The sequence below is a fragment of the Leucopleurus acutus genome (genome assembly GCF_964270905.1).
Source record: "Leucopleurus acutus genome assembly, chromosome: 1".
Lineage (NCBI taxonomy): Eukaryota > Metazoa > Chordata > Mammalia > Artiodactyla > Delphinidae > Leucopleurus > Leucopleurus acutus.
The window spans coordinates 10185441-10200633 of record NC_139142.1 but is presented as its reverse complement, the minus strand read 5'-3'; the positions used below and the strand labels follow the sequence as shown (position 1 = coordinate 10200633).

The following is a 15193-nucleotide window of genomic DNA, read 5'->3' as shown; positions in this document are numbered from 1 at the left end:
GCGCATTGGGAAGGAAGTCCCGCCCCCATTCTAGACCCCGCACTTAATTCGCTGCGCGCGCCGGGCTTCCGCAGTGCGGGTACCAAGAGCGCAAACGGTGAGTGCAAGAGGCCGCGCCGATAGGTCCTCCTCTCGGGCTTAGGGAGCGGGAGCAACAGGTGGAGCCCGCCGTACTTCCTCTGAAGGGGCTCTGTTCTAGCTCATGTATGGGAACGTAAGTTCTTGTATTCTTGCTTTGGTTTTAGTGCAGTGGCTGTTTACGTACTGGCTGTATGCCTGGAGCCTCGCAAAAGTTTTAGCATTTAATTTGCAACTCAACCAGCCTGTATCGGAGGTGTTGTTTTCGCTAGCTTTTCATGCCTCGCCTGTTGCTCACTGATGGTTGGGGAAGGTCGGACTGCCTCCAATAATCAAGCTAAACTGGGTCCTTTGTTATATACAAAGAAATCAGCTTCACGGTAGTTACTCTGTTTTTCGAGGTGGGGATCACCAGACCATCTGGGAAACCTTTCCCATACGCTGTCTCTATGTCCGGTGACTTTGGGAAGTCCTAAAGGACAACGGGGGAATTCACCAAGCTTAGGTCGAGGGAGCCTCCCCACCACCCCGGAGCCACCATGGGACACAGCTCAACTCATTTCTTGGAGGAACTTGCCAGTGTGTCCCCAAGAGCCTGGGTGGCATAGTCTGTGCCCACCTGGCGCCTGAAGTCCACGGGGACTGCACTTCCTGTGCTCCGGACTTCCTCATAGGTACTTTTCCATCTGGCTGTTCATTTGTATCCTTTAATAGCCTTTGTAATAAATCAGTAATGGTGAGTAAAGTGCTTTCGTGAGATCTGTGAGCCTTTTGGCAAATTATCAAACCCAAGGAAGAGGTCATGTAAATGAACCCAAGTCTGTGTGCCTGACGAACAGTGAGGCCAAACAATACCAAAACGTCATTTTGGAGCAGAGAAAGGTATATTGCAGGGCCCTGCAAGGAGACGGGTGACTCATGCCTTAAAAACCCAGAACTCCCCAAGCTTTCAGCAAAGCCCTTTTATAGGAAGGGTGAGGGAGGGGCGTGGTTAGTGTTTGCAAACTTCTGGGTGTCACATCCTTTGTGCTTGAGGTCAGGCCACGGTCACCATGTTCCTGTAAACCTCCACCTAACAAATGTTATCCTCTGTTCTGACAAGGAAGGGCAAGGTCCCAAGGCACAACTTTCACCTTCCGAGGTCCAGGCAGTGCTTAAGAGGAGGGGGTCTCTGTGCAGACAGGTTACCCTGCCCGGGACCCTTAGTCCAGCACCCGGTCTGGGTTCTCCCGCGAGTGCCCAGGCCCTGCTAAGGAGGCAGATCTCAGCTGGTGGCGCCCTCTGGGCCAGGTCCCCAAACCCTGCCCAGCCGTCATCACTGAGGGACCCAGGCGCCCAGAACCCCAAGAGTTCGACCAAAACAACCCAAAAAACCTGTTCTGCTTAAGTTACCTGGAGTGACTTCTGTTATCTGCAGCCAAACCCTGACTAACAGGTGCATGGAACACACACACACACACACACACACACACACACACACACACATACACACAGAGTTTTCTCTTTTAAAAATTATTTTTAGTATTAGCAGATTGAACACATTTTCAAATATTTATTGGCCATGTATAATTCTTTTTTTAGGAACCACCTCTTCTAGTCTGAGTTCCTTTTTAAAGACAGTTCTTTTGAAAAATTGTTTCATAAGAACTTTCTTTACATTGGGGATTCTAATGATGCAAAGGGTATTGTGGGGTTTTTTCCCCCCTCAGTAGATTACATGTCTCTTACCCTTGTTTGTGGTGTTTTTAATGTCACATGTGGTCTGATGGTACCAGTCTCTTCTGTTCCATAGGTTGTCTTTCTATCTGTCTTCTAGTGACAGGAAATTCACAGAAACCAATAGGCCTGTTTCTCCAGGAGGGGGCTGCCTCTCATGCCTTGAATTCCGCCAGGAAAGTAGATTGGATACCAAGTGACGAGGAAGAATGTTGTAGTTTATCTTAGGACAGGGCCGAAAGTAAGCTCATCACACGAGATGCATTGTGCCGAAGCACAGCAGTAGAGGGCTGCCGCTCGCTCAGGCAAAACAGCGCCGTCTGTCCTGCTGTGGTAGCTTTTATTAAAGCATTATCTAGGTTTACACTTTAAGACTTGTTTTCTTAACATTTCAGAAGTGCCAAAGCAGCAACCTACGTTTTTATTAATTATAGAAGCAATAATTGGCTTTCGTGAGCACCTGCCGTGCTTCGTTCTTGAGCGCAAAAGCAGCACAGAGTTCCCACCATTATTTTGATTATACTGAAGTAGCACAAGGACATTTCCTTGCGCTCCCACCACTCTGATTACACTGAGGACATCTCATGGATCAGTGTCCAAAGCACTCAATGCTTCTTCGCAGGCCCCCGGTTTGCCGGGGGAGCTCAAAGCAATCAGGACTGTTTGCAGTTCTGGCTTATTCGCCAGCCCCCAGTTTGCTGGGGGGGTGGGGGGTGGCTCATGGGTCACATCTCCTTTCCATGTCCTCAGTTGTTCCACTACAGAAGAGGGGCTCCTGCAACCTTGCTCTGAAAACCTCTCCCCTCTGTGTCCCATGGACAGTGTCACCCAGTATCCCAGGGAAAACGGGAGCAGTTTTTGCTGAGCTGTTTGGGGCTGTTGTCCTAAAGCTAAGCAGGGGTGGGGGTGGGGAACAGACAGGTCCTAGGTCTGGTCCCTCATGTCCTTGTCTTGCACGAGGGACAAAGCCTCATTTCCCAGGACATTCAAGCATATTCCAAGCAGAGCCCTCTTCCAGCCCTGATTCTGCCCCTTCTTTCATTTCCTGCTCCTCCTTTTCCCCCCAGCTTCACACTGAGATTCTCACTTCCCCCTTTTTTCTCCTTATTCATTCTTTCATTCCAAACACATTTACTGGGACTTCCCTGGCGGTCCACTGGTTAGGACTTCGCCTTCCAATGCAGGGAGTGCGGGTTTGATCCCTGGTCGGGGAGATAAGATCCCACATGCCTCGCGGTCAGAAAACCAAATCATAAAACAAGAAATATTGTAATAAATTCATTAAAGACTTTAAAAATGGTCCACATCAAAAAAAATATTTTTTTAAAAAATATTTACTGAGCTCCTGGCCCAGGGGAATAAGACAGACAAATCTACGCTTTTCATGAGACTTAATCCACTAGGGGTAAAGAACAGAAAGAAGTAAATGTAATAATAAAAATAAAAAGTAAAATAAATAAATAAAATAAATAAATAAATAAAATAATAAAAATAAAAAATAAAACCCATACTGCCTCCTTGGTTATTACAGATATGAGATTAGGGAACTAATCTGGAAGCAGAGTCCTGTCGCTCTCTCCCCTTCCCCACCTCCTATGCCCTTGCCTACCCTGGGAGGTCACTGTCTGGGAAGGAAGAGCAGTGTCAGAAGTTCTGCAGGTAGTGAGGCTGCCGAGGACACCAGCTGGGTGTTAAAGTCCCCTACTATGATTGTGTAACTGTCAATTTCCCCTTTTATGGCTGTTAGCATTTGCCTTATGTATTGAGTTGTCCCTATGTTGGGTGCATAAATATTTACAGTTGTTATATCTTCGTCTTGGATTGATCCCTCGGTCATTATGTAGTGTCCTTCTTTGTCTCTTGGAAGAGTCTTTATTTTAAAATCTATTTTGTCTGATATGAAAATTGCTACTACAGCTTTCTTTTGGTTTCCATTTTCATGGAATATCTTTTTCCATCCCCTCCATGCTGCATGACGTCTAAGCCCAAAAGCCCAAGGAGGAAGTGAGTCTATCTCTTCCCAGGTTTGGTGCCAGGTAGAACTCACCTCGGCATGCTAATGCAAGGATGAGGCCTGCGTGGGTGAGTCATTCTGCGGGAGCATTATTTTCCCTCTCAAAATCCCTTCTTGGATATGTGAGAAATCCATAGTCCTCCTTTTTATAAAACTCGACTGCAATTCTTGTGAACTTTATTTTGTATGAGACCATCCTTCCCCTGCCTGCCATGATTTACAAATTTATAGCCCAAAACATTTTACCTTGGCTGACAAATGGCACAGAGCCCTAATCTCATATCTGTAATAACCAAGGAGGCAGTACGGGTTGATGGTTAACAGCATGATCTCTGACCAGCGCGTGGGTTGGAATCCTTAGTTGTGACCGTTGGCAAGTGAATTACCCTTGACGTGCCTTAGTTTGGACGCACATAGGCACTCACAAAATAGATGCTATTATTACATTTACTTCTCTGCTTCCATCCAGGGCAGCTGTCACTGTGACCAGAGATGAGTGCTGGGAAGGGGCTTGAGCCCACCTTTACCGGGAGACTGTGGGTACCTCCAGTCTTGTATCAACCCAGGTCACTCTGAAGCCCTAGGACTTAGGCTGGTCGGGCAGTGGGCAGGGCAGAGATGGATAACCAAGGAGGCAGTATGGGCAGAGATGGAAGTGCCCACAGGCTCCTATAGGACAGAGGGCAAGGCTGGGGCAACAGAGAGGTGCCCCTGCCCTCACCCCACCAGTCCATCATAAATCAGGCAGAGCACTTCCGATTTTCATACTCTGTTTCTCAGAAAGATAGTGGTGTCCCTGGCTCTGCACCTGGTGTTCCCACACTGCCTCCAAGATGTCAGCTAAAGCCATAGAGAGCGGGGAAGGAGATGCCACTGAGCTCAGCCCGCTGGAATATCCCTCTGATGGTGAGTGCTCTAGGGAAGCTCCAGAGGGTGGGGTGGCCCAGGGCTTGGGGTGCCTGAATGAGGGCAGAGGGGGTCTTCTAGGTTCTGGCCTGGACCTGCCACCAGGTGCACTGTGCCCCATCAGGTCTCTAACCTCGTGGGCCTCAGACTCCTCTGTGAAGTCTGGAATCTGCCAGCTCTGCGTTGGTGCTGGGTCTCGCTCTCTCTGTCTTCTCCTTGGGTTCACCTCCAAGCATCTTTGTCACCTCTTAGCACAGCTGCCGTTGAGGTCCCCTCCCAACGTCAGAGTTCTTGGGAGTTTCGGGAGATGGTCGAGGGCGCCGTGTGGGGCCTCTGGTCCCTCAGCTGCCCACCCCGCTGGGAGCTCCCCCTCCTCTTTTTTTTTTTTTCCAGAGGAGGATGAACCTTCCCAGTCAACCGACCAGGCCTCTGATGGTTCTCCTGGGAAGCCACCACAGGGGCCACCCCAAGGGCCAGATGGATCTGGCTCTGACCCCAGAGACCCACCCAAGGCTGGAGGAAGCAATTTCGCCTATTACGCAGGTAACTGATCCCTGAGCATCAATCCACGGGCCCTCACCCAACTCCCCACTGCTCAGTTCAGCCTTCTGAGTTGTCGGTGTCAGGCCCACCTTCCTGATAGACTCTCTCTGACACTCACATTGTCAGAAAAAGGGCACAGTATACATGAGAGATGAAATCAATGATGCTCTAGAATCAGAGGAACCACATGTGGACTAGCCACATGTCCCTGAAATGTGGGCCGTGGGACTGAGTTTTAAATTTTATTTCATTTTAATTAAGATTTACATGGCACACATGGCTAGTGGTTCCTATAGTGGGCAGCATGGGCCTAGTGTATGACCTTGGGTGTGTGTGGCGTAGAGTTCAAGATCCTTGGAAGTGAGGCGTGAGAACTTCAAGGCCAGTTTGTTGGAAATATCATCTGTGCAGAAACGGAAACCCTCAAGACAGGTCAGGGGTACTGATGGAGGGAGAGGTGATGGTGAGCCATGAGCTGCAGCCTTCAAGAAATGACGAGGTCTGAGGCTGATTTCGTACCTTCTCTCCCTTGCCTGGGACCAAGGCTCCCCTTCGTGCGGAGCTGGCTGAGCTCACTCCTGCAACTCCTGAAATCTCCGGAACTCCTTGTCCCAGCTGCGCCAGCACCCCAGTCCCTGCCCCTGTCAGATGTCCCTGCCAGCCCCAAGAGCTCTCAGCAATTCGACATGGTCCAGGCATGCTCTGCCCCGTGGTGCCAGGGGCTCCAGCCACAAGGCAGGACACACAGAGGAAGCAGGGTGACTTCTCTTTTTTTTTTTTTGAATTTTTGAATTCTGTTTTATTATTTTTTTATACAGCAGGTTCTTCTTAGTTCTCCATTTTATACATATTAGTGTATACATGTCAATCCCAGTCGCCCAATTCACCCCACCAGCACACCCCCCACCACTTTCCCCCCTTGTTCTCTACAACTGTGTCTCTATTTCTGCCCTGTAAACTGGTTTTTCGAGTTTCCACATATATGCGTGAATATACGATATTTGTTTTTCTCTTTCTGACTTACTTCACTCTGTATGATAGACTCTAGATCCATCCACATCACTACAAATGACCCAATTTCATTCCTTTTTATGGCTGAGTAATATTCCATTGTATATATGTACCACATCTTCTTTATCCATTCATCCGCTGATGGGTATTTAGGTTGCTTCCATATCCTGCCTATTGTAAATAGTGCTGCAGTGAACATTGGGGTGCATGTGTCTTTCTGAATTATGGTTTTCTGTGGGTATATGCCGAGTAGTGGGATTGCTGGGTCGTGTGGTAGTTCCATTTTTAGTTTTTTAAGGAACCTCCATACTGTTCTCCATAGTGGCTGTATCAGTTTACATTCCCACCAACAGTGCAAGAGGGTTCCCTTTGCTCTACACCCTCTCCAGCATTTATTGTCTGTAGACTTTTTGATGATGGCCATTCTGACTGGTGTGAGGTGATACCTCACTGTAGTTTTGATTGCATGTCTCTAATAATTAGTGATGCTGAGCAGCTTTTCATGTGCTTCTTGGCCATCTGTATGTCTTCTTTGGAGAAATGTCTATTTAGGTCTTCTGCCCATTTTTGGATTGGGTTGTTTGTTTTTTTAATATTGAGCTGCATGAGCTGTTTATATATTTTGGAGATTAATCCTTTGTCCATTGATTCGTTTGCAAATATTTTCTCCCATTCTGAGGGTTGTCTTTTCGTCTTGTTTGTAGTTTCCTTTGCTGTGCAAAAGCTTTTAATTTTCATTAGGTCCTATTAGTTTATTTTTGTTTTTATTTCCATTACTCTAGAAGGTGGATCAAAAAAGATCTTGCTGTGATTTATGTCAAAGAGTGTTCTTCCTATGTCTCCTCTAAGAGTTTTATAGTGTCCGGTCTTACATTTAGGTCTCTAATCCATTTTGAGTTTATTTTTGTGTATGGTATTAGGGAGTGTTCTAATTTCATTCTTTTACATGTAGCTGCCCAGTTTTCCCAGCACCACTTATTGAAGAGACTGTCTTTTCTCCATTTTATATCCTTGCCTCCTTTGTCATAGATTAGTTGACCGTAGGTGTGTGGGTTTATCTCTGGGCTTTCTATCCTGTTCCACTGATCTATATTTCTGTTTTTGTGCCAGTACCATATTGTCTTGATTACTGTAGCTTTGTAGTATAGTCTGAAGTCAGGGAGTCTGATTCCTCCAGCTCTGTTTTTTTTCCCTCAAGACTGCTTTGGCTATTCGGGGTCTTTTGTGTCTCCTACAAATTTTAAGGTTTTTTGTTCTAGTTCTGTAAATAATGCCACTGGTAATTTGACAGGGATTGCATTGAATCTGTAGATTGCTTTGGGTAGTATAGTCATTTTCACAATATTGATTCTTCCAATCCAAGAGCATGGTATATCTCTCCATCTGTTTGTGTCATCTTTGATTTCTTTCATCAGTGTCTTATAGTTTTCTGAGTACAGGTCTTTTACCTCCTTAGGTAGGTTTATTCCTAGGTATTTTATTCTTTTTGTTGAAATGGTGAATGGGATTGTTTCCTTAATTTCTCTTTCTGATCTTTCGTTGTTAGTGTATAGGAATGCAAGAGATTTCTGTGCATTAATTTTGTATCCTGCAACTTTGCCAAATTCATTGATTACCTGTAGTTTTCTGGTGGCATCTTTAGGATTCTCTATGTATAGTGTCATGTCATCTGAAAACAGTAACAGTTTTACTTCTTCTTTTCCAATTTGGATTGCTTTTATTTCTTTTTCTTCTCTGATTGCCATGGCTAGGACTTCCAAAACTGTGTTGAATAATAGTGGTGAGAATGGACATCCTTTTCTTGTTCCTGATCCTAGAGGAAATGCTTTCAGTTTTTCACCATTGAGAATGATGTTTGCTGTGGGTTTGTCGTATATGGCCTTTATTATGTTGAGGTAGGTTCCCTCTATGCCCACTTTCTGGAGAGTTTTTATCATAAATGGGTGTTGAATTATGTCAAAAGCTTTTTCTGCATCTATTGAGATGATCATATGGTTTTTCTTCTTCAATTTGTTAGTATGGTGTATCACATTGATTGATTTGGATATATTGAAGAATCCTTGCATCCCTGGGATAGATCCCACTTGATCATGGTGTATGATCCTTTTAATGTGTTCTTGGATTCTGTTTGCTAGTATTTTGTTGAGGATTTTTGCATCTCTATTCATCAGTGATATTGGTCTGTAATTTTCTTTTTTTGTAGTATCTTTATCTGGTTTTGGTATCAGGGTGATGGTGGCCTCATAGAATGAATTTGGGAATGTTCCTTCCTCTGCAATATTTTGGAAGAGTTTGAGAAGGATGGGTATTAGCTCTTCTCTAAATGTTTAATAGAATTCATCTGTGAAGCCGTCTGGTCCTGGACTTTTGTTTGTTGGAAGATTTTTAATCACTGTTTCAATTTCATTACTTGTGATTGGTCTGTCCATATTTTCTGTTTCTTCCTGGTTCACTCTTGGAAGGTTATACCTAAAAATTTGTCCATTTCTTCCAGGTTGTCCATTTTATTGGCATAGAGTTGCTCGTAGTAGTCTCTCATGATGCTTTGTATTTCTGTGGTGTCCATTGTAACTTCTCCTTTTTCATCTCTAATTTCATTGATTTGAGTCCTCTCCCTCTTTTTCTTGATGAGTCTGGCTAAAGGTTAATCAATTTTGTTTATCTTCTCAAAGAACCAGCTTTTAGTTTTATTGATCTTTGCTATTATTTTCTCTGTTTCTATTTCATCTATTTCTGCTCTGATCTTTATGATTTCTTTCCTTCTAGTAACTTTGGGTTTTGTTTGTTCTTCTTTGTCTAGTTTCTTTAGGTGTAAGGTTAGATTGTTTATTTGATATTTTTCTTGTTTCTTGAGGTAGGCTTGTATTTCTATTAACTTCCCTCTTAGAACTGCTTTTGCTACATCCCATAGGTTTTGGATCATCGTGTTTTCATTGTAATTTGTCTCTAGGTATTTTTTAATTTCCTCTTTGCTTTCTTCACTGATCTCTTGGTGAAGAGATTTAGTAATGTATTGTTTAGCCTCCATGTGTTTGTGTTTCTTACGTTTTCTTTCCCTGTAATTGATTTCTAATCTTATAGCATTGTGGTCGGAAGAGATGCTTGATATGATTTCAGTTTTCTTAAATTTACCAAGGCTTGATTTGTGACCCAAGATGGGATCTATCCTGGAGAATGTTCCATGTGCACTTGAGAAGAAAGTGTAATCTGCTGTTTTTGGATGGAATGTCCTATAAATATCAATTAAATCTATCTGGTCTATTGTGTCATTTAAAGCTTGTGTTTCCTTATTAATTTTCTGTCTGGATGATCTGTCCATTGGTGTAAGTGAGGTGTTAAAGTCCCCCACTATTACTGTGTTACTGTTGATTTCCTGTTTTATAGCTGTTAGCAGTTGCCTTATGAATTGAGGTGTTCCTATGTTGGGTGCACGTATATTTATAATTGTTATATCTTCTTCTTGGATTGATCCCTTGATCATTATGTAGTGTCCTTCCTTGTCTCTTGTAACATTCTTTATTTTAAAGTCTATTTTATCTGATATGAGTATTGCTACTCCAGCTTTCTTTTGCTTTTCATTTGCATGGAATATTTTTTTCCATCCCCTCACTTTCAGTCTGTATGTGTCCCTAGGTCTGAAGTGGGTCTCTTGTAGACAGGGTATATGTGGGTCTTATTTTTGTATCCATTCAGCGAGCCTGTGTCTTTTGGTTGGAGCATTTAATCCATTTACATTTAAGGTAATTATCGCTATGTATGTTCCTATTACCATTTTCTTAGTTGTTTTGGGTTTGTTTTTGTAGGTCTTTTCCTTCTCTTGTGTTTCCCACTTAGAGAAGTTCCTTTAGCATTTGTTGTATAGCTGGTTTGGTGGTGCTGAATTCTCTTAGCTTTTGCTTGTCTGTAAAGCTTTTGATTTCTCCGTCGAATCTGAATGAGATCTTTGCCAGGTGGAGTAATCTTGGTTGTAGGTTCTTCCCTTTCATCACTTTAAGTATATCATGCCACTCCCTTCTGGCTTGTAGAGTTTCTGCTGAGAAATCAGCTGCTAACCTTATGGGAGTTCCCTTGTATGTTATTTGTTGTTCTTCCCTTGCTGCTTTCAATAATTTTTCTTTGTCTTTAATTTTTGCCAATTTGATTACTATGTGTCTTGGCATGTTTCTCCTTGGGTTTATCCTGTATAAACTCTCTGTTTATACAGAGTCTGTATAAGACTCTCTGTGCTTCCTGAACTTGCGTGGCTATTTCCTTTCCCATTTTAGGGAGGTTTTCAACTATAATCTCTTTGAATATTTTCTTGGGTCCTTTCTCTCTCTCTTCTCCTTCTGGGACCCCTATAATGCGAATGTTGTCACGTTTAATGTTGTCCCAGAGGTCTCTTAGGCTGTCTTCATTTCTTTTCATTTTTTTTTTCTTTATTCTGTTCCGTGGCAGTGAATCCCACCATTCTGTCTTCCAGGTCACTTATCCGTTCTTCTGCCTCAGTTATTCTGCTATTGATTCCTTCTAGTGTAGTTTTCATTTCAGTTACTGTATTGTTCATCTCTGTTTGTTTGTTCTTTAATTCTTCTAAGTCTTTGATAAACATTTCTTGCATCTGCTCGATCTTTGCCTCCATTCTTTTTCCAAGGTCCTGGATATCTTCACTATCATTATTCTGAATTCTTTTTCTGGAAAGCACTTCATTTAGTTGTTTTTCTGGGGTTTTATCTTGTTCCTTCATCTGGTACAAAGTCCTCTGCCTTTTCATTTTGTCTAGCTTCTGTGATTGTGGTTTTCATTCCTCAGGCTGCAGGATGGTAGTTCTTCTTGCTTCTGCTATCTGCCCTCTGGTGGATGAGGCTATCTAAGAGGCTTGTGCAAGGTTCCTGATGGGAGGGACTGGTGTTGGGTAGAGCTGGGTTTTGCTCTGGTGGGCAGAGCTCAGTAAAACTTTATTCTGCTTGTCGGCTGATGGGTGGGGCTGGGTTCCCTCCCTGTTGGTTGTTTGGCCTGAGGCGACCCAAAACCGGAGCCTGCCCGGGCTCTTTGGTGGGGCTAATGGTAGACTCTGGGAGGGCTCACGCCAAGGAGTACTTCCCAGAACTTCTGCTGCCAGTGTCCTTGTCCCTTAGTGAGCCAAAGCCACCGCTTGCCTCTGCAGGAGACTCTCCAACAGTAGCAGGTAGTCTCCCCTGGGGTCACTGCTCCTTCCCCTGGGTCCCGATATGCACACTACTTTGTGTGTGCCCTGCAAAAGTGAAGTCTCTGGGACTTCCCTGGTGGCGAGTGGTTAAGAACCTGCCTGCCAATGCAGGGGACACAGGTTCCATCCCTGGTCCGGGAAGATCCCACATGCCGCGGAGCACCCAAGCCCGTGTGCCACAACTGGAGCCTGTGCACTCTGGAGCCTGTGAGCCACAACTACTGAGCCTGCGTGCCACAACTACTGAAGCCCGCGCCTAGAGCCCACGCTCTACAACAAGAGAAGCCACCACAATGAAGAAGCCTGCGCACTGCAACGAAGAGTAGCCCCCGCTCGCCACAACTAGAGAAAGCCTGCCTGCAGCAACGAAGACCCAACGCAGCCAAAAATAACTAACTAGATAAATTTATAAAAAAGGAAAAAAGAGCGAAGTCTCTGTTTCCCCCAGTCCTGTCAAAGTCCTGCAATGAAATCCCGCCAGACTTCAGAGTGATTCTCTAGGAATTCCTCCTCCCGTTGCCAGACCCCCAGGTTGGGAAGCCTGACGTGGGGTTCAGAACCTTCACTCCAGAGGGCGGACTTCTGTGGTACAATTGTTCTCCAGTTTGTGAGTCACCCACCCAGCAGTTATGGGATTTGAGTTTATTGTGATTGCGCCTCTCCTACCATCTCGTTGCACCTTCTCCTTTGTCTTTGGATGTGGGCACCTTTTTTGGTGAGTTCCAGTGTCTTCCTGGCAATGACTGTCAGGAAGCAGTCATTTTCATTTGCATGGAATATTTTTTTCCATCCCCTCACTTTCAGTCTGTATGTGTCCCTAGGTCTGAAGTGGGTCTCTTGTAGACAGGATATATGTGGGTCTTATTTTTGTGTCCATTCAGCGAGCCTGTGTCTTTTGGTTGGAGCATTTAATCCATTTACATTTAAGGTAATTATTTACCTTATTTAAGGTTCTTGTCACTCGAGGTGACAAGAACCTTGCCAAGAAGGAACCGAAGCAGGGTCCCTTCTGGTGGGGGAATTAGAGATGCTTCCTGCAGAAAGTGACAAGTAGGCTGAGTCCTGGAGGACGGGGGGGCTTTCACTCCAACTGTAGCCTGAGAAGGGTATAGGGTGTCTGGAAAAGGGAAAGACCAGAAAAGTCAAATTTATTCCATCGCAAATGAAAATAGCATGCTTTTCTTCATTTTGTTTTGTTTTGAGAAAATGATACCAAATGTATTGACGTCACAGAGCAGCATGAAACTTTCAAGGCAGGTGCCCCTCGCCATCTGGAGCATAACAGAGCTCCAGACTCTCGTCCATCCCCCTCTGCATTCTCAGAAAATCAGACTTCTCAGGAAGAGCAGCGAGAGGCCAGGCAGGGGCTGCTCTCTTCTCTGATCCCAACTCCAGGGAACCCCCTCCCACTGTGGCAGCAGCGGGGGTGCAGGGGGAGGCCAGTGCCATGCACTCATGGGGGTGCTTTTTGTCTCTAGGTATGGCCTCTGTAGCCGTGATTGGAGGAGGTGAGTCTCTTTGGGAAGAAACTCAAGCCCTCATCTGACCCTGGGACCACCTGGCCTTGACCAAGCCCAAGATTGCCTTGAGCCCCAGGACATAGGTGGGTAAGGGTGCAGTGGGCGGGGGACAGAGTTGGAACACTCGAGGTGACAAGAACCTTGCCAAGAAGGAACCGAAGCAAAGCCATTCAAAGCACCCAGGTCCAATCTCAGCTTCTCCCAAGTGCAAACCGTGTGATCCAGGCAGATTGTTAAATCTGTCTCAACCCATGATTCCTCCCCAGAAAGCAGGGCCAGTGGTACCTCCAGAGGGTTGTAGGGGATGTGTAAGCTGAGCTGTAGGGAATCCTTGGACTGCTTTACAAACCCCTTAGCTTATCCTGTGAGCCCAGAGGCTTCCAGCTGTGCCCCTGGCCAGCATCCTCTAACACGGTGGCCAGAATTCAAGAAAATGAAAACATTTCTGTCACACCAGCCACAGTCTCAGGTGCTCATTGGCTACAGGCGGCCAGCGTGTTGGACAGTGCAGATACGGAACGTTTCCTGGTTGCAGAAAGTTCTATGACTGCACTCTCTGGAGATGTAGGGGACCCCTGGGGGGACGCCCACAGGCAGCTGCAGGGCAGAGGGCAGAAGCCGCCACCCCAGCACCTCTTCAGAAGAGCAGCTCTGTCCTTATTCTGTGGGCCCTGTGATAGGGGGAAAGACGCTATTTTCCCTGCCAAAAGGGGGCGCTTGAAGGCCACTGCTCCTTTCATCTTATTTCACACAAGGGCGGTTGAGGCACAGGGAGGACAGGTGAGCCTTCCAGGACCACAGCAAAACAGAGAAATGCACAGGCCTGGGATCCAGCTTCTCGGCAGGGCCCCGTGCACTCGTGTCCACTTCTACAGCCTTCCTTTGCCTCAGGCCCCGTGGCTCTCACGAGAGCGACGTGGACCCCTCACCTCATCCCCCTCAGGAAGGTATCAGGGAGAACTGGGGAGTCTGTCCCCTGTGGCCAACCCTAAAGCTCCTCTCCCCCTACAGCCGTGGCCGTGGGGGCTGTGCCCGTGGTGCTGGGTGCCATGGGCTTCACCGGGGCAGGAATCGCGGCCTCCTCCTTAGCGGCCAAGATGATGTCAGCGGCCGCCATTGCCAATGGGGGCGGAGTTGCCGCCGGCAGCCTCGTGGCCACTCTCCAGTCCGTGGGTAAGTGTCGGGGCGGGAGGAAGGGGCGAGGGTGTGACACAGCAGCACAGGATTCAGCCCAGAGGCTAAGCCGGAGGGAGGGCCTGTCTGCTTCCTCCAGCTTCGTGGGCATCAATGTCCCTGGTCCTTTGACTCTCCCTCACTGTCCCCTCTTCTGGTTGGGGGTGGGTTTGGGGGCCCTGGGGGCGTGCAGCGCAGCAGGTGCGCGTTCCGCATCAGCCCTGCAAACCTGCGTAGGGCCCTCCCCTCGCTGGGCCCAGCCTCGTGCTGGGGAGGGAGAGGCAGAGACCCTGTGCCATTTCTCAGAGGGTCTGTCCTGTCGCTGGTGGAGTCACCACCAGAGTGCGTGTCTCCTCTTCGGGCAGCCATGGGCAGCAGCCCCTCCCCAAAGCAGACCTCCTGGGGTTTCAGGAAGTAGAGGAGGGAACAGGACTGGGATGTCTGGGTCTTGGGCCTCCTGTGGGTCCTGGGTTCTCTGACCTCCCCAGTCTTGCCGGGAGCTGCCGGGGCTGCCTGTCCCCTTGTGCTCTAACCCCCTCCTCTCTCCCAGGGGCAGCCGGACTTTCCATGTCATCCAACATCATCCTGGGCTCGGCTGGGTCAGCTCTTGGGGCCTGGCTGTGGGGTAGAAAAAAGAAAGCCCCTTCCTCTCCTCCACCAGGATCCAGTACTGAAGCAGAGAGGGGCTCCCGGGCTGGAGATGACCCTCCAGGGCCTCAGGATGTCAGTCCCCCACATGACAAGTCCTCTGCCTCCTAAAATCCTTCAAAGAAGCATAGGAAATAAAGAAGAGATGCTGTGACCTTCACGAGTGTCTGCACTGCATTCTTGTCTACCAGGCAGGGCGCAGTGCATCTGCAGAGCCATGGCTTCAGGGTTGGGGGCAGCAGGAAGTCTGTAAGAATGGGCACTGCTGTCTGCGACAGGAAGCCAGGTCTGTTGCAGTCCTGCCACCCAGCTGTGATCCTGGGAAGGTCATGTCTCCCCTTTGAGCCTCAGTTTGCTGCTCTTTGGATGGGATCGTGGATCACATGTCTTCAAAGA

At 46.9% G+C, this 15193-nt stretch overlaps 1 protein-coding gene across 6 annotated transcripts; it reads left to right on the top strand.

Annotated features, from left to right (window-relative positions):
• The first annotated feature begins 15 nt into the window (after positions 1–15).
• LOC309970462 (interferon alpha-inducible protein 27-like protein 2) lies at positions 16–14957 on the top strand. 6 transcript variants are annotated; one of them, XM_082852883.1, is made up of 8 exons: positions 149–752; positions 3779–3876; positions 4278–4304; positions 4593–4714; positions 5108–5257; positions 12935–12964; positions 13988–14149; positions 14700–14957. In XM_082852883.1, the coding sequence occupies exons 4-8, from the start codon at positions 4642–4644 to the stop codon at positions 14906–14908; spliced, it is 624 nt and encodes a 207-aa protein (XP_082709009.1). In that variant the 5' UTR covers positions 149–752; positions 3779–3876; positions 4278–4304; positions 4593–4641; the 3' UTR covers positions 14909–14957. The 6 variants fall into 6 exon arrangements, with proteins under 6 accessions (XP_082709007.1, XP_082709012.1, XP_082709010.1 ...); XM_082852884.1 differs by lacking the exons at positions 149–752; positions 3779–3876 and adding an exon at positions 49–97; XM_082852881.1 differs by lacking the exons at positions 149–752; positions 3779–3876; positions 4278–4304 and adding an exon at positions 16–97 and having other exon boundaries at positions 4589–4714.
• Positions 14958–15193: the final 236 nt, after the last annotated feature.